Source organism: Agelaius phoeniceus, chromosome 9, assembly GCF_051311805.1.
Source record: "Agelaius phoeniceus isolate bAgePho1 chromosome 9, bAgePho1.hap1, whole genome shotgun sequence".
NCBI lineage: Eukaryota > Metazoa > Chordata > Aves > Passeriformes > Icteridae > Agelaius > Agelaius phoeniceus.
Genome location: NC_135273.1, coordinates 15,695,462 through 15,720,194, shown reverse-complemented (window position 1 = coordinate 15,720,194; position 24,733 = coordinate 15,695,462). Strand labels below are relative to the sequence as shown.

The 24,733-nt window shown below is 35.4% G+C and overlaps 1 protein-coding gene across 5 annotated transcripts in view; it reads left to right on the top strand.

Moving 5' to 3' along the window:
* The window catches only part of IDE (insulin degrading enzyme), a 53,671-nt gene extending 29,951 nt beyond the window's left edge, over positions 1-23,720 (top strand). For 4 of the 5 annotated variants that reach the window (XM_077183048.1, XM_054637879.2, XM_054637875.2 and 1 more), the window contains exons 15-25: positions 2,286-2,430; positions 5,049-5,159; positions 6,436-6,556; positions 8,069-8,160; positions 10,448-10,559; positions 11,614-11,781; positions 14,473-14,745; positions 16,654-16,715; positions 18,087-18,159; positions 19,825-19,892; positions 21,064-23,720. In XM_077183048.1, coding sequence (XP_077039163.1) covers positions 2,286-2,430; positions 5,049-5,159; positions 6,436-6,556; positions 8,069-8,160; positions 10,448-10,559; positions 11,614-11,781; positions 14,473-14,745; positions 16,654-16,715; positions 18,087-18,159; positions 19,825-19,892; positions 21,064-21,159 — 1,321 coding nt within the window. In that variant the 3' untranslated portion in view covers positions 21,160-23,720. Of the gene's footprint in view, positions 1-2,285; positions 2,431-2,951; positions 3,097-5,048; positions 5,160-6,435; positions 6,557-8,068; positions 8,161-10,447; positions 10,560-11,613; positions 11,782-14,472; positions 14,746-16,653; positions 16,716-18,086; positions 18,160-19,824; positions 19,893-21,063 lie in introns of all 5 variants that reach the window. The other variant, XM_054637877.2, reaches the window with a different exon arrangement.
* The last annotated feature ends 1,013 nt before the right edge of the window (positions 23,721-24,733 follow it).

Below are 24,733 nucleotides of genomic sequence, written 5' to 3'. Positions count from 1 at the left end.
TCATGGTGATGGTCATTGAAGGACATGGTGAAATGTAGAGTGTTTATTTATGAGACTTGATGGTATCACTCATATCTCATGGGACCAAGTGAACTGGTGAATAAAGCCACCTTTATGAGATAGGTTTTCATAAAAAGTCTAAGCCTTAGTTCTAGATCAAAATATGAAGCCTGTGCTGCCTTGTAGTGGATTACAAGAGTTTGTTCACACTGCAGACTGCTTCAGTATGATAAAAAAATCTAGGGGATTTCTTCTGCCTGCAGCCCTGCTCAACATGAAGCATAAAAAGAATCCTGGTCCAGATGTTGTAGTCGCCATTGCTGTGTAGATAAATTAAGAGGAAGTTGATGAGGTTGGTTTCTCCCTTAAATATACAAATTGACAGGAACAGTATGTGTATGAACCTCTTGAAATCACCTTGTTCCAAAACTGAAAAAACCCAGGCATCCTTGTGTTAAAGAAACATCACAGTAAAAACATCTGACATACTGCCCAGCCTAAAAGAGTATGATAACCTTTTGCATTTGTATGAATTGCAACTTAAGAACTCGGGAAGTATCCTTTTTTAGAAGGAAGTGAAACAACCATGTAATGTGGTAATGCTTTGAAACTCAGCACTTCAGTGTTGATTCCAGCTATGTCACTTACAGCTGTTTGAAAGGGGAAAGGACTAGACTTTATGGGGTTTTTTTCAACAATTCAATCATCAGTGATTGAGTTGTTCTACTCCTTTGAGTCTAGTGAAAAAAAGGTAAACTAGAAATAAGCATTTGTTTACAAAACTGTCAAATAATAGCAAGCAACTCCCAGAACAGTGTTGTAATAATTGTTTTCTGTTATTTTTCACTTGAGGATTAATGATCTAGTAGTTTTGATTTTGTTCAATATTCCCAGTTGGCCTTTGCCAGCTAAGTGAAAATACAGAATTTAAAAGTGATACAGAATAGTAATCACTCAAACTGATTAAGTCTGGGAAAAACGGGAAAGAATTTAATGAGTCTGGAGGAAGGTTTATAGGATTGACCTACATCTCACTTTGAATTTGGTCTTAATTAAAAAATTCAATAGTAATTGGATTTATATCATTTGGCATATTAAAATTGCTCAGTTTTGAGAAATTCTCATTGTAGGGAGAAATGCAAAGACAAGTTCTTTTGTCTTTTTTACTGACCTGTTTGTTTAATCTGGGCTAAGATTTCAGACTATAGCAGGCTCTGCTTCTCAAATACATATATTTGAAGTTATTAATTTAGTTTGTTAAAATATCTTCCTGTGCTTCCTTTTCTTAACCTAAAAGGAAGGAGAAGTTAAAAGCTATGAGGAACCTTCTTAAAAATATCTTTGCCATGTTGTTTTAGTAATCACTTGGTGTGTTGTGGTCTTGTTTTACTACATTGGTGTTGATACACACAGTGACATACCCTGCTGTATAGATGTAAACATATGTAATAGCCTGAATATCTGACTGCTTCAGGAAAAAGTCAGGTTTGAATTGTAAGCCATATCCTGACAGCAAATGCTTCACATACTGGTGATCATATCTGTGACATTGATAATGAATTTACATGCACTTCAGAGATTTTACCAATACATATAGTACCAATAACTTGTCTTCTCAAATCTTTAAAACAGACAGGTATTTAACAATTAGCATGGTTGAAGCATTACTTGAGTCTTTGAGTTGTATTTCTCTTTTTGAGAAATTTACAAGAGTGTTGTGTATGATCATGTGCTCCTAATGCAACAGTAGGTTTTGGAGAGTTGTTGCTGTTGAAAAAATAACACAAAAAATTACAGTAGTAAGAAAATGGATACACAGGCTTATCTCCTAAGCTGACCTTGGCATGTACTGCATATTGTTATACCAAAAATTGTTGATCTCCTAATTTTTGTAATAGAAACGGATAGTGTATGAGTATTGATTAATTAATGTTCAGTACATGGATTTTCATTTTGGTCTGTTAAACTATGTTGCTATATTTAGTTTCTTTTACTCCTGGTGAATTCTGACTGTGCAGCCAAGTAAATAAAACCTGTCTTGATTTATGAGCATAAATAGAATATCTCTGGGATCTTGAGTGTATTTAGTCATCAAACCATATGCAAGCTAAGTAACACTTTGCAGATGTGTTCATATTTGGCTTCAAAATAGGAGTCCTTCAGAATGGGATCCATCAGCATAAAAACACAGAAAATACTGTTTCCTTCAGATCAAACTTAAAAGGCCAAAAGAAACAGAGAAATAGTTTTAAACTGCATATTTTACTTTCAACATTTTCTTCCAGCCCATTTGCTTACGTGGATCCCTTGCATTGTAACATGGCCTATTTGTACCTTGAACTACTCAAAGACTCCCTCAACGAGTATGCATATGCAGCAGAACTAGCTGGCTTGAACTATGATCTCCAAAATACCATCTATGGGATGTATGTAAGTACTCAAGTCAAGGAAAAGCTTAGAGCCTGAAAACTACTTCCACTCATCAACATTTTTATATTGATTTGATGGAAGGACTTTTAAATAAAAAAAATAAAGGCTGTTAGTCCTTTTGATCTTGGTTATTAGCCATCCTTTCTTTGATTTGAATTTTAAGTTGAATTTCATTAAAAGTCTTCAACAGTCTTTTAGTTCACATTAAGCAAATTTTCTTCTTTATTTCTATAAAATTCGTGAAATTAATTAGTTTGTAAGATTTCCTCCATTTAAAAAAAACCCACAACCCTAATCCAAGCTTACATATTTGTTGGTCAGATATCTACTAAAAACGTTCTGACTGATGGGGTAAAAGACCCCCTTTTCATGCTATTAAATAAATAGAATACTTCTGCTTCCTGTTCAAGAACTACTGATCATGAGGCTGCATATACATACTCTTCAGTCATGTTTCTTCATCCATTACCTTGTCACTGCCTGAGGTATCAAAGCATTTCTTTTGTTTTTCTTTTTGTTAGTCGCTACATTTATGCTGATCCTCTCCATTGCAACATGACATACCTGTTTATCAGGTTATTGAAGGATGATTTAAAAGAGTATACATATGCAGCACGCCTCTCAGGTTTGGTCTATGGCATTGCATCAGGAATGAATGCAATACTTGTAAGTAAGAAAACGCAGGAGGAAATGAAACAGCTTGGGAGTTGTTGAGCTTGGAGAAAACATTGGACTTCTGCATTTCTAAATGAGATGGTTAATGGTTTATTCCTTGCATATATCTCATGAATTAAAGGCAGTGCAAGACTGTATTTTAATCAGTACTGAGTGACCTGTTTAAGATTGCAGTGTCTTGTGAACGTGTGTAGTGCAATTGTTGCATTCTGGTTCACATTTTTACTTGCTTGCATGATAATCTGGAAAGCAGTATTGCTGGTTTCTGTATAAAAATATTAACTCTTCTGTTGAATGAATCCTCAGCTTTACAGATTTTGTTGTAATTATCTAATTCTACTGTAGTGAGCTGTGGAGATGGATTGTGCATGTGTTCATTAGAATGCAATGCTGGATATTTATGCCTTTTTCTTTTGTTTTTATCACATTTTAAAATCTGTTATAAAGAATTGACAATACTTGATAAATACTGGTATTATGATAAATTCTTATTTCTTATTCAGCTTCTCCTATGAGATTTATGATAGGAGATTTTAGTGGTCTCTCTTGAAGTTTGGTTAAAAGCTTTTGTTAACCACCCTTATATGCCAGAATGTGTTTTGAAATTTCCTGGAGAAGTGTTACTTTCCAAAGCATTTCAGCAGAAGAATGTACTCTGTATTGTCTTTACATTTTCTACATGAGAGAGTGCTGCATTTTTTAAAATCAAACACAAATATAATTTCCTGGTTGCATTCACCTGACTTACTGCAAACATGAGGTTATCCTCAGTTTCAAAGCTTGCTGATGTTTGTATGATCAGGGTTAATTCCTCAAAAAAAAAGTTTGTAATTTTCTTAATTTTAAGTCCCAGTTATTTTAAATATTATTTGAGAGCTTGGAATATTATTTTCCATATTGTAAGAAGTTTTGTAATTAATAAGTGTAACTTATTAATGAGTGTATTGATGCTTTGAGCAAGGGCAGATGCTACTCTGATAAGTCACCCATGGTGATTGTTTAACTCTTTGGGTTCCTATGCTAATTTAGGATACCAGCCTTTGTCATAAATTTATTTATGATAACTTTGTCTTCAGATCCATTGTTAGCTATGTTTCAGCAACTACAGAACAACATATTCTTCCTACTGAAAAGCAGGAATTCTATATGTTGGTTTGTGTTCTAAAGTTTAGTTTTACTTCTAATTAAACTGCAGAAATCAAATCAAATTCCTGGTTAGAGATACCAAATTTTGAAGTTTTTCCCTGCAGAAAAAAACCTTTTAATGCCTTTTTGCCAGAGAAATTTTCTATAGCTTGATGAAATCATACAGTAATTTTTAAGTTTTCTGTTATTTTTTAAATGAGCAAGTCTATTTCATTTATACATTCAGAAATATGTATGATCAGATCAATGTGTCACCGCAATTCCAGGATGGCTACCTTGATGTTTTAGCTCAGCAGCATCCTAGTTTTAAGGTGTGCTGCTGTTTATAGCTCCCCTTTTTTGTAGTATTGCTTACTTCCCCTTAAATATTCTTTGATCAACAGCATAGATCTGAATCAAGGATTAAAGTAAATTGGAGAAGTAAATTTTAGAAAGTTGTGAATCCAGACCTCACTACTAAAGTAAGGAAACCTAGATTAAAACCATTTCAGTACTCCAAGTCTCAACACTGTAATCACTAAAAATCTGTATTCTGAGTACAGCTTACTTACACCAACATGAAATTCCATGAATTCTGTGCATTTAGAACTCCTGTGCAAATATGCAATAATGTATTTGTCAGTTAGTTACCTTTTGATGGGTAAAGGGATTTAACTTACGAATGATTAAATGTTCTGTAATGGTGAATTTAGCATAAGTATTGAAAAGCACATTGCTCATGGCATTGTACAAGACTTGGTAATGGGTTTATTCTTTTATTTTCCACATTTAAAGCAACTTATGCACTTTTTCCATAGCTCTCTGTAAAAGGTTATAACGACAAGCAACACATCTTGCTCAAGAAGATCATTGAGAAAATGGCTACTTTTGAGATCGATGAAAAGAGATTTGAAATTATCAAGGAAGCGGTAAGCTGCATGAGAAATTCCCATTTTGCAGTAATTGAAAACTGAATGCATTGACCTGATAGGAGATCTGAGGGCTGACAGTCTGTGGAAATAGAGAGTGAAATGCTGCGTTAGTGGGACTTCAGATGGTTTTTTCCTTTTTTGTGGCTGTGAGTTTCTCAGAGTTGTGTATGTAACATTCTTTGGTTAAAAATAACTGGTCCTGGAATCTTTTTTTAGTCAGTCTTTCTTATGATGTATCAAGGAAGCACAGCTTGCTTTGGTAGGAGTAGATATTGAAGTAGGGGGATGGAGGGGAAAGTCTTAGCTTTAAATCCTTTTTGCAATTTGGAAAGGCTGCAGTAGGAATTAGGCATAAGAGAAGTGGGAAATAGATGAAAGGGGAAAGGAAGTGTTGAAAAAGTTAGCAACATTTCTTTTCCCTGGATTTGTCTTGGCTCCTGGGCCTTGATCCTTTGGTGCAGAGGTAACCACCTGGTTTAGTACATGCTGATTTCTAGAAGTTACACCAGCTTGGGAGATTGCAGTTTTCTCCCCATGTCTATTCCAGACAGATGATGGAGATCCCAACTTTGGGCTTCTGTTGGAGCAGACAGAAGGATACATCCTCAGCAACCTGAGGCATATGGTCACTTGTGCCCTGAAATGAGTTGCATTTTTCCTACACTGGAAATGCTTACAGCTTGCCAAAACTATTAGTTTGCACTTTCCAGTTTCTCTGGTAGAGGAAAAAAGTTTTGCTTAATTTGTAAAAGCACAGCTGGACTAGAAAGGAGTTTTTTTGCAGAAGCTCCCCGGTTCTTCTCTCATACATCCTTTATCCATGCAAAACATCAGAGAATTTTCCAGATGCTCCAGATTTTGTCTAAACAAGTCAGCCAAAGTAGGTGACAGGGAGAAAAATACATTTTCTATTAGCAGTATTCCCCCACCTCGGTCAGTCATTGTAGAAGGTGAATTTCCTGGGTAGAACAACTACCCAGGAAATTTGATCTAAACTCCTGTTTACTGCAGTAATTTAATTTCTAGGCATTAATTTTATGGACAAGTTTGATTTCATGCACATTTCAACCATCTTAATGGTTTCTGCTTAATCCAAAGGCTCAGAAGACTGCATTATTACTAAGGTGATATAACACAATTTTTTAGAGTTCTAACAAGCAAGGGAATGTTCTCAGTACCTGAACTGTACCTTTTTGATGTTGAGAGTACAATGTTAATATGTTTAGAAATCTATTTCTGAATTTCTAACTTGCACCTGATTTTTTTGGTTTAGTACATGAGATCACTTAACAACTTCAGGGCTGAACAACCTCACCAGCATGCTATGTATTATCTCCGGCTCCTGATGACTGAAGTTGCTTGGACCAAAGATGAATTAAAAGAAGCTCTAGATGGTATTGTTCTGCCACTTTATTATTTTTTTCCTTATGTTACTTAACTATTGAGGGTACCTGTTTTGGACTCTGCTCACCACTCGAGGGAAGCCCCTGCAGTGCCAGGCCTGAGCTGATGCTGGCTGTGCTGCTCTTGCCCTCCAGTTTCAAGAAAGTAAGAGTAGTTCATGGAAAAGGTCTCAAATGGCAAAACTTGCAGATAAAAGTTCAGGCAAAACTTTACTAACTTTGTGGGTACATGAACCTGGATATGGTGAATCCAGTACTTAATCAACATTGGTAAAATCATTTGGCTCTCATTGACATCTTACAGGCACACTGGAGTGTATCTGCATTGTACTTCCCAGTGTGCAAACTATTTTGTTTTTTCCATGATTGGGGAATCCTAGCTTATGTTTCTGTAGATAATAAAGAACTGTAGCTAATAAAGAAAAAAATATGTAGTTTCTGTAGATGATGGCAACAATAATAAAGAACATTGTGGCTCTTAACACAAAGTAGGTGCCCCAGTATATTTGAAGGAAGAAGAAATTTTTAATTAAGAGATTTAAGTGATTTTTCAAGTCCAGATGGAATGGGGTTCTGAGCAATGAGCCTAGTGGATGGTGTCCCTGTCTATGGCAGGGGTGTCAGAACTAGATTATCTTTAAGGTCCCTTTCAACCCACACCATCCTGTGGTGATTCTGTGTTTGTAGAACTGAAGAACTTTTCCCTACCTGTATTTTACTGTGTTGTATTAAAAAGCTGTTCCTGGGACAGTTTGCAAAATGTCTTGTAATATCCTCTTGGAATACACCAACATTCTTTTCAAGAAGAATACCTGACTTCTGTATTTGAGGGGTTTGATTCAGAACACATATCCATGAATACCCCATCCAACCATCATTTCTCTTACTCCATTGATTCTATAGGTTAAACTGTATTTTGCACTATGTATGAAAATTGCTTTGCAAGGGCAGGCTGGATAGAATGTGTGTGTATGTGTTGTGCATGTATCCTCTAGGATACATTGCCAAAATATTTTTCTTGTGTACCCTTTGTTCCAAAGTTAATAGCAAAACACTATATTTGAGTTGAGGTTCTTTTTTTTAGTCTGAATGGTAAATGCAGAGAGTCTTTCTTGAGCATTATAAACTACATGCTGCTTGTTTAGTAAATAACTGAGGCTTTTCCTTGGAACACCACCTGAATGATTGCAAGTGTGTTCTCTGGAGAATGAGTGTTTGTTCAGCATGATTGGAAAGGCAGCTTTTTTTAACTTCTTTTTTTTTTTCTGAATCTGGGTCAAGACAGCATGTGAATTCTAAGTGAAATAAACTATATGATGAGTGCTGCTATTTAGACCTGGAAGCATTCCAGTGCTGCATTTTTAAGGAGAGATTTCACTTCTTCCTAATGACAGATTTCTCCTCCTCTGAGAAATGCACTGTATCTAATGATGATTTAGGCCTAGGTCCTTCATAATTTAAAAATGCATTTGAGTGATTTAACTGTCTAAATATGTATTGTAGATGTCACCCTTCCCCGTCTCAAGGCCTTCATAGCACAGCTGTTGTCACGGTTACACATTGAAGCTCTTCTCCATGGCAATATAACAAAACAGGTTGGTTTGATACTTTCTTAATAAAACATTTTTTATTTAAAAGCAGCTTAAAAATGAGGCACTAGTTTAATCTTTGCAGATCTTGAAGCAGTTATGCCAAATGTGATTTCATAATTTAACTTGGTACTTTTTTATCTTTATAGGAATTGAAGAGTGTAATTTTTTCCACTTTAGCTTTAGTAGGCTAAGTGCTGCCTCTATATTGCTCTTGGAAATTTAATAAAAACAACTTAGGATTTGAAAGTCTATTTTATTTGAAAGTCTATGTTGCATGTTACTGTGATCAAGCTGCAGAAGGAATGATGTGCTGCAGATCTTGCTTTTTTCTACTGAAAACCTTCAGAATAACTAGCAAAGATTTAAGAATCCAGTATCCTTCCAAATTAAGTAGTTTGCACATAGCTAAAGAGGCATGGCAGACCATGAAAAAGTCAAGTGTCAGCTCTCAGGGGAGTGAAACCTAGAAAACATTTGTTTTGTTTTCCTTTAAAATAGTAACACTTTGTATTTGCGTGTGAAGTCATAAGAAATACTTTAATATAGGTACCAATTCAAATTTTAGTACTTTTTTTGTATGCTTTTGTGTTCTTTTTTCATAAGGCTTGTTTGCAATATTTTGTGTTAGAACAGCTCTGGGATAGTTTACTAGCAAGGGCTGTAATAGACAATGCTTGTGACTGCTGAGTGTCTGGAGGAGAAAGTTAATTTGTAAAGTGGGAAAAAATAAGAGGAAGGAGCTAATAGCTTGGAGAGACAAACTTTTCTTTGTCAAGAATGTCTCTAAAGTATTTGTTAAAAATTTTTATAGAGTGTTCTTCTTGCAGAGAAATTTAAAAATAGTCTCTTTTTCCTTCCTTATTCCTTGCATGTTTGTATACAAAAGTCAGTTGCTTCTGGAAATAGAACTGAATGCCCAGAAGTTTTTAGATTTCCATGATGATGCAGTTATGCCAGAGATGTGTATTCTTTACTTGGCATAATGGGTGGCTATTGAAAGTCCTACAGCTAAAGAACTGGGAAGGATGTCCTGGTATACCCATAGCTGTGTAATGTTTAGAAATTATCTGCAGACCTCCCTCAATAGAAAGTAGAAAAAGTTGTCTGTCCTTCAGTACCCATGATGTGATAATCACTGATAAAACTCAGCAATTTTAACCTCGACCTAAGAAATTTCTCCAACTAAAATAAATCAAAATTTACATTGTCTTGTGAACTCTTTCAATCATGAAAAAATTTTTCAGTGAATCTGGTCTTGAAAAGTTAGACATATATAGCTGCTTGAAATTCCTATTTTTTTTTTAATTCATTCTGATGCTTGGGCTTTTTTGACAATTTCTTTTATTTATTTGCTGTAAGTGGATGAAAAGTAAACTAATCCTGTTCAGAACATCTATCTGAGCAGTCTTGTTGTCAGTATTTTAATATGATGACTAAAAGAATAAATAGTCTGTTTCTCTAACTTTTTAAACTGTTATTTTTAGACCTCAATCTTTTTGTCTTTGATACTGCATGGAGGTTTTGGATGTGTTGGTAGGGTGTATGATGTTAAGTTTTCAAACCTTTTGCATGTTTTTTATAAAATCACTTGTGTTGTGAGTTTATGGCAATGCAGAATGAGAGGTTTTAGCTTTCAGCCAAAACTACTTAGCAAGTTCCTATAATTTCCAGTGTGCAGGCTACAAGAACACATAACTCTTAAGAGGTGAAGCTGTTGAGGTTAAATCCTTGAATGAAAGTAATGACTTTGGATTTTTTTCACTCCTTATAGATATTTTTTTTAATTCTTACTGTAATCCATCAAATAAAAGAAAGTATTTGCGCATTGAGTCTTAACACCACCAACACATCAATGAAATGCATCCTTTACCGTAACTATTTGTTTTCTTTAAATTTTCATCTACTGAAAGGCCATTTGCTCTCAGACATACATTTGAGATATCTCATTTTCACTTTGAAAGATGAGCACATCAAGTAGTGGAGGGAAAGTGAAAAAAAAAACCCCATTGAGCTTTAATTTCAGAAGCACTGGGGAGAAGTAGGAGTAGTTAAACATGTAGACAATTTAAACATAAAGAAGACACAAAAAAACTCTTGCCCTCCATACTCCCACTTCCTCTCATGTACTTAACTTCTACTGTATTTGTATTGAATTACAGTATCCCTACTTTATATTTCTGATTTTTTTCTTTTCTCTCACTGCACCATCAGTAATTGGAAAGTCTTACACTGCTGTAAAATACAGAATAACTAATGATCATTAAAAATCCTCTTATGTTTTCTTTTCCAGGCTGCATTAGGAATTATGCAGATGGTTGAGGACACTCTCATTGAGCACGCTCATACAAAGCCACTCCTTCCCAGTCAGCTAGTGAGGTACAGAGAAGTGCAGCTTCCTGACAGTAAGTTAAATGATTGATTTATGATATTTAAGTCACATTAAATTGAGATTCTCCTTGCTCACATTTTAAAATGCATCTTACTGTGTTGCTAGGAGTGTGTTTATAAGTCAAACTTACTTCAAGTTATTCTAAACTTAAAATTCAGAAATATAATTAGGGTGTGGCTTTACTGATAAATTTATGTACTAATACATGATCTTTCTAGCATACTTGACAATTACTTTGATTTCATTTTTAATTTGTGCATGTAAATGGGACTTCTTGGGATGACGGGGATGATCTTTTGGTGACTGCCAACCCAAAGCCACTCTATGATCATACAGTTTTGCACTTCACTTCCAAGTCACTTGTTATAATTTATGGAAATAAGAGCCCTGTCCCAGTCTCTGCTACACAGAGTACATACATTTGAGTAAACACCATTCTTTGAGCATTTCTGAGTATCAGTTGACCATTAAGAATTGCATGTAATGACTCTTTGCAAAAACAAAAAGCTCTTGCACAAATAATTTTTTTTTCCTTACACAAATTCTTTTGGTCTTGTATGTTTTTACTTCCATGGTGAAAAAAGTGGTTTTTATGAAAAGGGGGTTCAAGGTATTGCTGGGAGTGGTGACATATATAGCTGTACAGATAAGATAAATTACCCCTAGCTGGTTATCTGTGGAAGCTGCCATATACAAAAGAAGTTGTTGGTATTAAATGCTGAATTATTTTTAATGTTCATAATAATTTCTGGCAGATTGTCTTTAGGAACTGTTTACACAGTCGAGCCAATGCAGAATTTCACTGCAGTTCCAAAAATACTTGCTTGAAGAGACGCAGCCAGTTTCAATTTACTCACTAATATTTCCAAGCAGTAACATTTTGATGGTAAAATGATGCATTCTTTTCTTGTCTTATGAAAAGTATGCTCTTAGTGGAAATTCTGCTTTAACAGTCCTAAACCACTTATTATAAGTCCATTCTACAAACTTTAGACCATTATGTTTTAATTGTCAACAGTAAGAATGTACACTTGCATGAACTTCCGTGTTTTAACTTTGTCTTTTAGGAGGTTGGTTTGTATATCAACAGAGAAATGAAGTTCATAACAACTGTGGCATTGAAATCTATTACCAGACAGACATGCAGAGTACTTCTGAGAATATGTTTTTGGAGCTCTTTTGCCAGATTATCTCGGAGCCGTGCTTCAACACGCTGCGCACCCAGGAGCAGTTGGGTGAGTTCTCAGCAGCGCTGTGTGTGTGCACCCGAGTGCCACGGAGACCTGGGGAGGTGCTCTCTCCCTGCTTGCTGAATGCCATTCAAAGGGCACTTGGTAAATGCAAATCATCTTAACTGCTGATGACTCAAAGAAATTCTACTGTGCACAGAATCTAAAATAAGAACAAGCAGGCATGATTTTTAAGATGTCTGAAATATCTGAAATCAGCTCCAACTCAAAAAAGTGTGATCACTGTACAGAAAACTTCATGTTAGAATTTGCCAAAAGGAGATTGGATCAGTCCCCTAAATTTCTAGATCTTCTTAAAGAATCAATAGTAGTTTGATGTTTCCTTCTTGTGACCCTACTTCTAGGTGCACTTCAAGATTCATAGAATCACAGAATCATTTAGGTTGGAAAAGACATCTAAGATCACTGAGTCCAACTGTTAAATTGTAAGGCCTATCTTAGAAATACTGCTGAGTGGGTAATGGTAATCTACTGTATTGGTGAAGACCTAAATACATTTCAGGCTTTTTTAGACTATAGCTGTTCACCAGTAAGTACAAATAATTGTTACCTGAACCAGTAAGGCTGAGAACTGGTGAGGTTATTCCAAACAGAGTAAGAAGGAGAGACAGAGACTTTGCATGACAGCTCACATGATTGTAATACTGGTGAGGAGGAGTACAGGTTTTCCAAAGGTGAGAAGCAGACAAATATTTCAGTGTGATGATTGCCAGGGATGTCAGGCAAGATTAGGCTTTTTGTGAGCAACTGGCAGAACCAGCCATACAATATTCATCACAGGAGTTTCAACTACCTGTATCCCTGCTGAAAATAGGACAGACCCAGGTTATTTAACAGGATTTTGAAATGTTCTGGTGGCCGGTTTTGTATAGAAGTTGGAAGTAACAGCTGAAGTGGGGGGGGGAACTGAGGAAGAACTGATTTAGTCCAGCACTTCATAATTGCCAAATAATAGAGCTCACAACACTTAGGAGGGGAGACAGTACAAATATCATCAAAATCCAGTAAAATTCATGGAATTGTTAGTAAGATTTCTGAGAAAGCTTAGGGAAAAAGAAGTTAAAGAGTTAGAAGTTTGCTAAACAGTAGAAGTAGTAACAAGAATTCTTTCAATAAATGGTTAAGCAGTATGAGAAAGTGGGGGAGAAAAGTTGGCAATGATGGAAAAAAATCGAAGTGTTCAAATCAGTAAAATAAAAATGTTCAAATCATCAGAAAATTCAGGATGGCTTACTTAGTTTTCACTTAATAAATACTGGGGAATCAAAGTTCATGTCTTACTTTTGAACAGGAAAGTAACAGATTAGTCAGATTAAATTAGAAGTTTTTAAAAAGTTCAAGGTGTGATGAGCTCTGCATTCTATTCCAAAGAATGAAATTAGGAAATCCTGGAATTAGAAGTCTTATAATGGAAAATAAGTATTGGAAAGATAGACACAGCTAAATGCTACATGTTTCTTTTAAAAAAAGGGAAGAGAAAAAGCGGGAAATTGTAGATCAGTCAGTTTAATTCAAATTTCAGGAAAACATGGAAGAAATTTTCAAGCTAGTTCTAAATTCATAAAAGGTAACGGAGAGACTGTTACTAAAGTACCTAGGTGGAAGAACTACACATTTGGGTACAGGAGTGTGGAAGGTCATGACTGGAGAATAGAGAATAGTTCATTTGGAAAATGATGTTCTGCAGAGCTCTGCTCTGATCCAGTGTTCCATGCTGTATTCATCAAAATTCTGGATGATGGAAGAGTGAGGGTATTCACTGAATTTTCAGATAATACTAATTTGGGAGAGGCTGCAAGTGTGTGGGAAGGTAGAGTTAGAATTTAAAATTAGTTTGACATTTTGGAAACATGACTTGAATGAAGACAAGATGCAATTTGTTAGGAACAGTTTGGCAGGAACATCCAATGGCACAGATACAAGCCAGGAAGCAACTGGCTAGGTAGCAATTTTGTAGAAAACTCTGCAGGGTACAGTGGATCAGAAGTAGGACATAAATCAGCAGTGTCATGCTGCTGTGTAAAATGCTGGGATATATAAATGGAAACATTCAAGATGCACTCACAGTAATACTCCTAAATTGTTCAGATAAAAACTTTGAAATACTGTAACCAGCTTTGACATGAGCATCAGGAAACCATAAGAAAACTATACAACAGCATTTAAAAGACTGTTACATGATAGATTTGCTATTAAAAGGGTAGAGGAAGACTGAAGAGAGGATTAGTTGTTCAGATTAGAAAATCATGCAACAAAAAGGAAGGGAATAATACTTTATCTAACTCGTAAAATGGGAAGTAGTGATCTTACATTACAGCAAAGAGAATTCAGATTGGATGTTATGAAAAAATAGTAAGTTTCTAATATTAAGTCTAATGAAGCACTAGAGTACAGCTTCATTTCTGGTAACCCGATCCTGATGACAGAATTGCTTTTGTTTTGTCTTAGTGTGCCTCATGTCCTCCTTGCCCCTCCCCTAAATTGATATTGACCTCAGTGAAATAAAGATGTTCTAAAAAAATACAGTGTCACATTTTGAAAACCTACATTATTTTATTTATAATACAGAATTAAGTTAGCATAAAATTGCCTTCTTGCCAAACATGCTGCATTTGGCAAATTCAATGCTGTGACAAAGGATTTCTTTTCATTTGTGACTCTTCTTGTTTTGCCAAGGTTACATTGTGTTCAGTGGCCCACGTCGGGCAAATGGCATCCAAGGACTGCGATTTATTATCCAATCTGAAAAGCCACCGCACTATTTAGAGAGCAGAGTTGAAGCATTCTTAAAGACTATGGAGAAATGCATAGAAGACATGACAGAAGAGGCCTTCCAAAAACACATCCAAGCTTTAGCAATTCGTCGTCTAGACAAACCAAAGAAGCTGTCTGCAGAATGTGCTAAATACTGGGGAGAAATCATTTCCCAGCAGTATAACTTTGACAGAGGTAAGACAAATGGTAATTCCTTTAAAATGGAATGCTCTAGTTTGGCTGCATTTGTGACAGTTGAGTGTCATATTCATTTGGGAACAACTTAAACTTTTACACAGCCTATACATAATTTACTGTCTATTTCCCTGTGATGCAGTCAGAAACACACTGACATGCCTCACAGTACACACATTTATATGAACGCTATTTCTCTTTGCATCGTGCAGTTGTTTTGAGGGAGTGCTGACAGAGGCAACAGCAAGTATCTTAACTAACATGCAGTCTGTCTCAGCTTAGAGTGGATTTGAAGAAACACTAATTTTTTTTGGTTTTTTCATCTGTGGTGCTTTGAAGGTTATAGGTTTGTAGGAGACCAAATGAGATCCAGCTTCTAGTATTATTACTGGAAATGGACTGACATTTATTTACTGTGTGGTCCTACACAATATTTAAGTTGTATTTGTTTAAATACATTAAAAATGTATTTTAAATTAAAAAAAAACAAACTGGATGCATTGATAATACAGTTAGAGACATTAGTAATACAGTTTCTAACATTAAAAAAAAAAATCATTTTATGTACAGATCAGTTTTTCCTGACAGCTTCATGTCTCGACTCTTATTCACAGCTCTAATTTTCTGTCTTCATGCATAATATGCTTCCTCCATAAAACTCATTCTGTATTCTGTGACTTCTCTTCTGCATTATGTGTACCATATTGGCTTTCCATGATAGCAAATACAGTCTTCTTGCTTCATGATGACTCACTGAGCTGATTAATAATGAAGAGTTTTGACTTGTCATCTAGCTTGGTGTAGAGAAAATAAGAGCTACTGAAAAGTTTAATGCCTGAGCATAAGAAGTGGAATTGAAACTTATCACTTCAAGCATTTTTTTTTTTGTGTCTGATGAAATAGTGTGGGGTTTTTCAGCCTTAAGTGTTTCTGTTTATACCATAATTGGATCAATAGTATCTCTTTGGAATTTCTGCTAAGTGTAGCCGTATTTTTAATACCTAAATTCTTCTTATTATTTCCCTTGACTTCTATATCTTTAATTCCCCTCTGCCCACTAGTAATTTTATGTCATTAATTATTTTAATATGACTAGAATTGTCAAAATCAGAAATTCATATTCCAGCCTTAAGCAGTGAAAGGATTTTTTGTTTGTACATTTTTAATATTACTACTTTTACTGTTTTCTCCCAAATCTTACCTAATTTTCCAAACTGTATTGTTGATTTTTTTATTTCCTTCCTATAGAACTTCATATTGCTTAGAGCCTGCATTACAGGCTTGTTCACTCTCTGTTCTCTTGCACATGTTTCTTCCTTGATCTTCTTGCTAATCCTAAGAAAAGCAAGCACGCCTACAGGAGACCTTCTTGCTTAAGCAGCAGTGATATTAGGTGATTAGTCCATGACAGTTTAATTAATATGAAGGAATGTGGCAACTGAAACACATTGTCCCCAGATATCTTAAAGGTGTGACTACTTCTTAAGGGGTATGTAGGTACCATTCCTTAACATTTCTGTAAAAGTATGTCCTATCATCCTCTTTCCTAACTCTGAAGAAAAGCCATCTATAACCTGCATTAGAAATGTGTAACTGATTTGAAGATAATATACAAGAGCAGGCATATCTATTCTAGCTACTGAATAGCCCAGAGTGCAATCAGTATTCTTCAAACGTGCATTTTTAGTAAGTCAAATCAAGTAGACTCATTGAAGTACAATTTTCTGCCAAGATTCTACTGACACTTTTAGTGAAGCAAGTATTAACTTGAAAGATAACAATGAGAAGCTTTTCATTTGCAGTCAATTACAGCATCTGAATTTGAAAGAAGTATACTTTGTATAAGCAGTGTGCTAATAACCAGCTGTGATCTGCAGACTTACTCTAATTTGTACTGTTGTTGTGCAGATAACATTGAAGTGGCTTATCTAAAGACCCTGACCAAGGATGACATTATACAGTTCTACAAGGTAAGTTAGTCATGCAGCTAAAATGTTACTGAGAATGAGATGGAGGTACAACTGAATCTTGTTTGTGCATGCTCTGAAGGGATATACTGACACCTGTTCTAGGTAGGTGGTAAAATGGATGCTGGTATCTTTTATTTCCTGAATATTACTTAGTTTAATAGCAACTGTAAAAATTGCACAGAATGATAGGATTTTGTTGTGGCTTTTTCCTTGCTGGCTCTTATTCTTGTTTCATTTAACTTTCCTTTATGGATATAAAATGTGCTGCTCTGTGACCAAGCCTGGCCAAAATTGCACATTTGTTCTTTTATCTTTTTCTTCAACCAATCAGTGATTCGGCTTATTTTATGGGAATGAATTGTGAATGGAACAGATATTTTTAAAGCTTTGTTCACTGTAAAATCAGTAGGGGTTTTTGTTCCTCTAATGGTTAGGCAGAGCAAAGGAACAGCATAATGATGCAGTAAATGTACATTTTAACTCAGATGGATATTCAATGTAAGTGATTCAAATGTGTCCCTGTCCTGCCCGTGTCACCCCCCCCCACCAGTATAAAAAAAACTTGGGCATCATTCTGTCTGGTTTTTAATGTGTAATAGACGATGGTATTTCACTATACTGCAAAGTGCTCATGCAGTTTTATTACTTATGGAGTACTGGTAGCTCAGGGAGTTCTCTGGAAAATAAGATCAACTTAATGTCTTCAGAATTCATTCTTGGATGGAAAAATTTCTGCCCGTGAAGAAGCATGGGCATGTGTGTGTCTGTCTACTTTTTTCCTCTCTTGGGCAGAGGGTGTTGTTTAATTTTTTTAATAGTACGATAGCCTACGTGAAGTTATGCAGCAAATGCAAAGTTAGTAAATGGAAATTCAGTACCTGTTGTTTAATAAATGAGAATTTTTGAATGAGTATGCATATTCTGGGTTTGTAGGAATCTGTACTATTTTGCTTACACCAATGCTCAATGCGTGATTATCCAGCATTCCAGAGCAGAAATAACAGGCTAGATTGGATAGTCCAGCTGAATTTAAGAGTGTTCAGGGTGATGTGCTTCCAGGAGGCTGCTAGGGATTGAAAGTTCTGCAGAGATTTTAGGTTGCATTCCTGATACTATGATAGTTAATGGCTGAATTTCTGTTACTTACAGTTTTTCTGAGTTCCAAGCGGTACATGAATTGCTTAACTTGATTGTAAAATAATTTAGGAGTACTGTATGGATGACTTTTATTAATAGTTGAAGACACATCCCAGAATTCATCCCCTGTTTTAAGGTTTAAATTAAAATTAAAATGCTCTTGTTCTTTTTACTGTTTTATAATGTCTAAGGAATACTTCCTACACCTGAAGGACTTGATATTTTTTACTGTAGGTGCTGTTGGCAGTAGATGCTCCCAGAAGACACAAGGTATCAGTACATGTCCTTGCAAGGGAAATGGATTCCTGTAAGTATTGTGCTGAATATAATATTTAATCAATTCCTGTTCCAGCAAGTCATAGTTACAGGTAGCCATGTTATATCATACAAATGCACTGTAAGAAAAACTTAGCTTTGGAGATAATATACCTTTCAGAGGAAGAAGGTGGGTTTTCTCCTAGGTGTACTTCACATGGGTGCTTCAGATTTTTTGTTGATTTTTTTTAGACAAGTTTTTCAGCTTATCAATATTCTGAAGTATATTGATAATAAAAAAATATATATCCTAAAATAGCACTTCTGCTTTCAACAAGATATTTCCAAACAAACATTAAACTTTGTAATAGTCCTATAGGGGATAAAAACCCCCAACCAGCCCAAAATTAGAATGTGCACTTACCAATCCAGTGTGGGCATTGTTTTGCCAAACTAGCAATGAATGCCCACAATAGTATTCGAGCACCCTCAAAGGGAAAACAAACAAAAACCAAAACCTCTGGGAATGTCAAACATTTTATTTAAACTTAAGAAGGCCAACTTTTATTTAGGTTTTATTTTGAAGTAATATAGATCGGTTGTGCATTCTAAACTGTATTGTTCCATTTTAGAATTCAAGAAGGAAAAGGATAGAAGTGTTTCTGGTTAATAGGAATAAACTGAGAGGAAAAAGGTTCTAAGGTTTTGTTTGCAAATGTTTCACCATTTTATACTGGACTTAAATTCCAACAAACATTTGTTTGCAAAGTCAAAAATATTAAAATCTGGTGTGTGGTACAGAGAGAAGCAGATACTGTGTGCATGTCATGAAAACTCCCTTCTGCCTCAGGACTGATTTTTATGGTAGTGTAGAAATTGTGGCTTTGCAGCTGAGTAAGGAAGACTTGCTTCAAAGCCCCCTTCCAGTTTTCATGACAGGTAAATGCTAAATAGAAATAGTTCTAAAACTTTTCCTATCTTCAAGAATAGTAATTGTATTGCCATATTGATATTACTTGCTTGGAATGGTATCTTCCCAAGACAAGGGTGAGCTTGACAAGTGATTGCTTACAGAAATTATAACAAGTCCTAAAACAGCTCCCCACTCCTAAATCTTTTAATCTGGCATTTGGCCTCTCTTATGCCATGGAAAAAAAATATTAGAAATGCAAAAATAAGTTTTGGGGTAATTGGAGTAGGACATGCATGGGTATAGGCAGGGAATACTTGGGGTTGCTGTCCAGATCTTTGGTGCCTGGAGAAACCTCTACACTTCTGTACAAACATCCTTATCAAATGATGTGCTGTTCTTGCACTGCTCTTGTATGTACCACTGGCATTTGCTACTGTTCTCATAATTTGTACTGAGAAGCAGTTTTAAGTGTTGATTGATCAACAGATTAGCAGTTTTTATTTCTACATTTTCTTTATGTGTAAGTAATATGAATAAAAGCCCCTGCCTCAGCTCATGTTTTCAGATAAAATAATGGGTTAATATCTGTATTTCTAAAGACAGACTTGTAATATAAAAGCAAAATGTTTATAAAACCTTATTTAGTGATACTTCAAATTTAAATATTTAAAATTTTTTATTTAAAATATTTAAATAAAGGTGCTTTATTTAGATACCTGTCTTATAAGAGAAAGCAGTTAATCAGTTTAGTAAAAGATAGTCATTAAATTATGGTCCCAAATTATTTTTTCTGATGTTAAATAGGCCCTGTTGTAGGAGAATTTCCATGCCAAAATGACGTGAACCTGGCACCAGCACCACCACTACCACAGGTAAAAAGAAACAACACACAAAAAAAATCCTAGCCTGCATTTTAATCTAGAGGTTTTGTATCATTAAGTACAAGTTTATAGGGAGAAACAGACCTCTGGAAATTGCTGCTGTCATGGGGCTGATGTTTTAGCTCTTTTCTACCTGCATTTTTGTCCTCACTAACAACAGGGATTTTGCTGATTTCTCCTTTTATCAATTTGTCCTTTTTCCTCGATTCTTTTTAGTCCTCTGAAACGAAAGCTAATAGCAGTAGTAAACTGCACTGATTTTCTGCACTGTGGATAAAATACAGATGATTGTCTGAAAATACTGATTGTATGTGATCAGATAAATCAGGTGTCAAGATAGAGATGTATATCCATCAACAAATTTATCATCTTTCTTTAAAAAAACCCAAACAACCCACCAACCCCAGAGCAACAGCAAAACCAACTACTTGGTAATTTTCTTAAAGCTTAAAATATTAAAGCACATTCCTGTCCATGTGTTTATTTGTGGAGGAAACAACTTGGGAAATTCTATTCACACAAGTATTACAGATTTCTCTGTGGTTGGACAGGACAGTATTGGGCCCTTATTGGACCTTCAGTGACTTTTCTTGAAGGATGGCAGTGTTTGTCCCAACAGGTGATTAACTTTTCACAGTGTGGTAGGTCTGTGTTCTTCATTAGAAGAACATTATTTCACCTGTCAGGTGAAATAATTGCCATGAGCAGAAATTTCTGTATGAGGATATATTAGCCATTATGACTGAAATAGTAGAAGCTTACTTTGTTACTACATCTAAAAATAATAGTACATAGAATAGCTATTGTGGTTAGGATCTTAGTCTGATGTTCAAAGGACAGGTGGGGTGCTCTGAATTAGAATGAAAATGAAAAGATCAGCTCTGCTTTATTGGAGATTCTGATGTTGTTAGCAATGCAGTTACTGCATTATAGCTGTTTGAATGATATAAATATCAAACTGGTTGTTCAATAAGAAATAACATTGTATTCTGGAGGTTGCTGTAATAATGAAGCATGAATCACTAATATTGTAGAAAAGAGCAAGACAAGTATATTTATATGTAGCTGTAGCAACAGTTGAAATGAAAAGCCACAAAGGAATTTGCCACTTTTCTGATTGAAGATACTGAGCAGACTTTTTTTTGCATGCACTTTTTTGCAGCCAAGTGTGATTGAAAATATGACAGAATTCAAGCGCAGTCTGCCGCTCTTCCCACTGGTGAAACCACATATCAATTTCATGGCTGCAAAACTGTGAAGAACCCCAATGGATGAAGAAATGCAAATGATCAGTACTGACATGGTTTCAGGGGACTTTGTGATGAACAAAATTATTAAAGATCGTTGGGATAAATGGTTCTGTTCATTATGAAAGTCCCAGATTCCTCCTTGGTTCATTTGACATTAGCTGTGTGTTAGGGATAGAGGGTATATAAAAATCAATTGTGGTCATGTGTCATTTATATTACAGACAACCTGTTAAAAACCAAAATCAACTGAAACAACAATAATAATAAAAAACTTGTAGATGCAGTATATTTTTAAAATAACATATCCCTTCAGAATTTCATTTTGATGAAATAACCCTCCAGAGCAAATGAAGTTGCTTGAAATGTGCTTGTTACTCCTGAAAAACACCGTTCAGTATCTCAATAATTATCTTATTGGGATTTGGAGGGGGTGAGATAAGTAAGTCCTTTTTGGGATGGGGTCAACAATTTTTCTTAAAAATAGAGACTTTCACATTTTTTTGAAGTGACGTGTTGAATGATACTTTTTTAATTGATCCTTAATGCAACCAACTTATTTTCTATTTAAGTTTTATGAAGACCAGTGGGGCTGAAAAAAAGGAAATTTGACAACACAGTAATAGGTGAAAGAATTGTCTTAATGAGAATAATTGAAGATAAGGGCATGATTTTAATCTTTCTATACAAATTTGGGGACATTTTATATTAAAACTAGTAAAATGCTGGAAACACTTTATTAGTGCATCTTATTTTTGTTACCAAAAGTGTTGTCCCAGTCTCTTGATACTGTCAACATCCTGTTCAGTTTTATAGCATTACGCTATACTGTCCATTTGGTATATCAAATACTTTGTTTGGTGTCATTTTTTGTTTTCAGTTGCAGATGTGCTGATGGAGAACTCAGTCTGTTTTGCCTCACCTGTTATGTTGGGTCTCAGTCCAGCAAAGCACTCATCAGTGCAGATAACTTTAAACACACACGAGTTCTTTACTCAAGAACAGGCGCATGTCAAACAGGGGCTCTCTAAGGAGTCAGATACATCATTATTTTGATTCTTGTATGGGTCCTTCTTGTCCTTCAGGAAGGTGTTTGGGACAGTGTAGTGCTGGGATAGCAGTGCTACAGCACAGCCTGTGCTTCAGGTTACATCACAAAGGCTTTGCTCCTGCTTCTGGGAAGAAGGCAGAACTCAGAAGGATCAAGAACTATGCTGAAATATGTTTATATATATAGATAGATATATATATATTCCATAATGTAGTAAAATGATAAAACAATATAAGGTGTCTCACCAACTTTACTGACTTCTGCAGAGTGGTCTGGTGCTTGGGACAGCACCCAAATAGGAAAAGGCAAGGAGCATGAAGTTCTCCTACCTTTGTAATACATAAAAGAGATGGCACTTACTCGGACAGGAGAGAGCATGTAAAGCTCTGAAGGTATACAGTCTGCTCAGAGGTGTTAGTGAGAATTTGCTTCTCACTAAAAGAGCCTGCAGGTAATGCCCTGATGTGACAGGCATGTGTGTCAAACCTCAGAATCCTGGTGTAGTCAGTAGGGCTGTTCTGTGATTGAATCCATGTTGGTTCTTACACTGGCTCTGAGGCCAAATTAAATGAATGCTGGACAGGGAAAGGGCCTTAAGTTGGGTTTGAGAGTCTCTTCTAATTGAATAAATATGGTGCATTTAAAAGTTGTTTCAAAGGTTAATGGTACATGTTTCAGTATCTTTTTAATAAATTTGGTGAGAGTTTGTGATGTAACCTGTTGCCAAGGAAGGCCACTAGCATCTTTTTTAGCCTGATGAAGAGAAAAAAAATAAATACAGTCTAAACAAAACCAGTAAAGATGTCTCTGCTCACATTTTTCATGGATCCTTCTCATGAGGCTTTTTGCCCTCTTGCATTTCACTTTTGTTTATAGTTTTCCTTTAGTAAAAGTATTTGTATTATATATATTCAAAGTTTTGACAACATATTATAAAAATATATATTTTGGGATTTAGTATTTAAACATACCACTCTTATGGTGAATATAATGAAATGGCTCCTATTGTGTGTAAAAATATATATATATATATTCATGGAAGTATTATCAACTCTTAACAGATTATATAAATAAATTGGAATAGTAGTGTATCTAACACAAGCTCACAAATCATGTTTTCCAGAGGAAAAAATGTAAACCCTCAAAGTTCTGTGACTGGATGTGGAAACCCATGTAGTTTTCCAACAACTCTTAATTGCTTTTAAGTGTTCTCCAGCATTTTACAGTTTCTGAGTTTGATATAGCAGTAAATTTTGATAAACTCAGGCATACTAATGGGTTCATTTTAATGGATCCAAAGCTGCAGTGTCTACAAGCAATAAAGAACTACCTAGAATACACTGTAATTCAATTTTAGTGCTTGTTAATTAGTTTATGTAAGAAAACATAAATTATTATTACATAACTGTAATTTTTGCAAGTGCTATTTTAAGCAGTTGATGTGGAATTGGGTGCATGTGACACAGCCAGTATGACAGAGTGCTAGAGTTATTCTGTTTACAATAAACAATCTGAATTTAATGTTTGGAGTTCTTAATTGTTTCATTTTAATTTTTGCATACTGGTAATGTTACATCTATCAGTCTGTGCATGTTTTTTATTAGACATTAAATGGGATTTTCTGCTATCCAGCTGGACTAGTTTAGGCCAAATAGCATTGCTGCAGAAGTGCTCCCAGGCACTTCTTGGGGAGTTTCAGAGGACTTCCCCACATGGCATCCCACACCTCTTAGGTAGATCCACCTTGTTGCCCTCTAAGTGTATGAAAAACTTAGTAATATAAAGGTAGAAATATTTGCACAAGACAGAATTTTAATTATTTAATCTGAAACTGTAAATTTAGGGCCTGGCTGCAGGCAGACTGAATCTTGCCTAGTGCAGCTTTACAGTGTTGCTTTGGAGAAATTACTTTGCCTGGTCATTTTCTTTGTTCTGTGCATACCAAAAGACTACATTTCAGAAGGTGAGGAGTGTGTGATTGTTAAAGTAGTAAATAATGTCAGTTCTGGCAGCATAAAGATACAAGTCTGAGAGGAGTCCTTGAAGTAATACATGACAGTGATTAGCATTAAGAGAGACAGGTTTTGTCCTTGGCACTGGTGGAAGAGTGTCTGGTACTCTCAGGGGAGAAAAATTCCTACAGCCCACCTAGAAAATTACTTGTCCCCAACAACAGGGCTTTGTCCACTCCCAGTTGTTAGGGGTTGGTGCAAATCTTGACTTAGTGACTTTACTGTCTTGTAAAAAATCAAGTTATCCAAATCTCCTTTAACTAATACTGTTAGCCATAAAAGAATGCTTGAGCTTGTTCAGATTATTTAAATGCTTGGATGTGAGCAGCCCTTATTGATAATGTGTTCCACAGTATAATCATAGCATCTGGAAAAGTGTAACACACCTTTTTAATTTCATTTATTATTATCGAGCTCTTGTTTTAAAACAGGATCAGCAGAATTTTACCTTTTCTCTCCTACTTAACTGGTTAGTGTGCTTTTACTGTAGGTCTCCTGTAAAGTGAAAAAACATCTTTTACA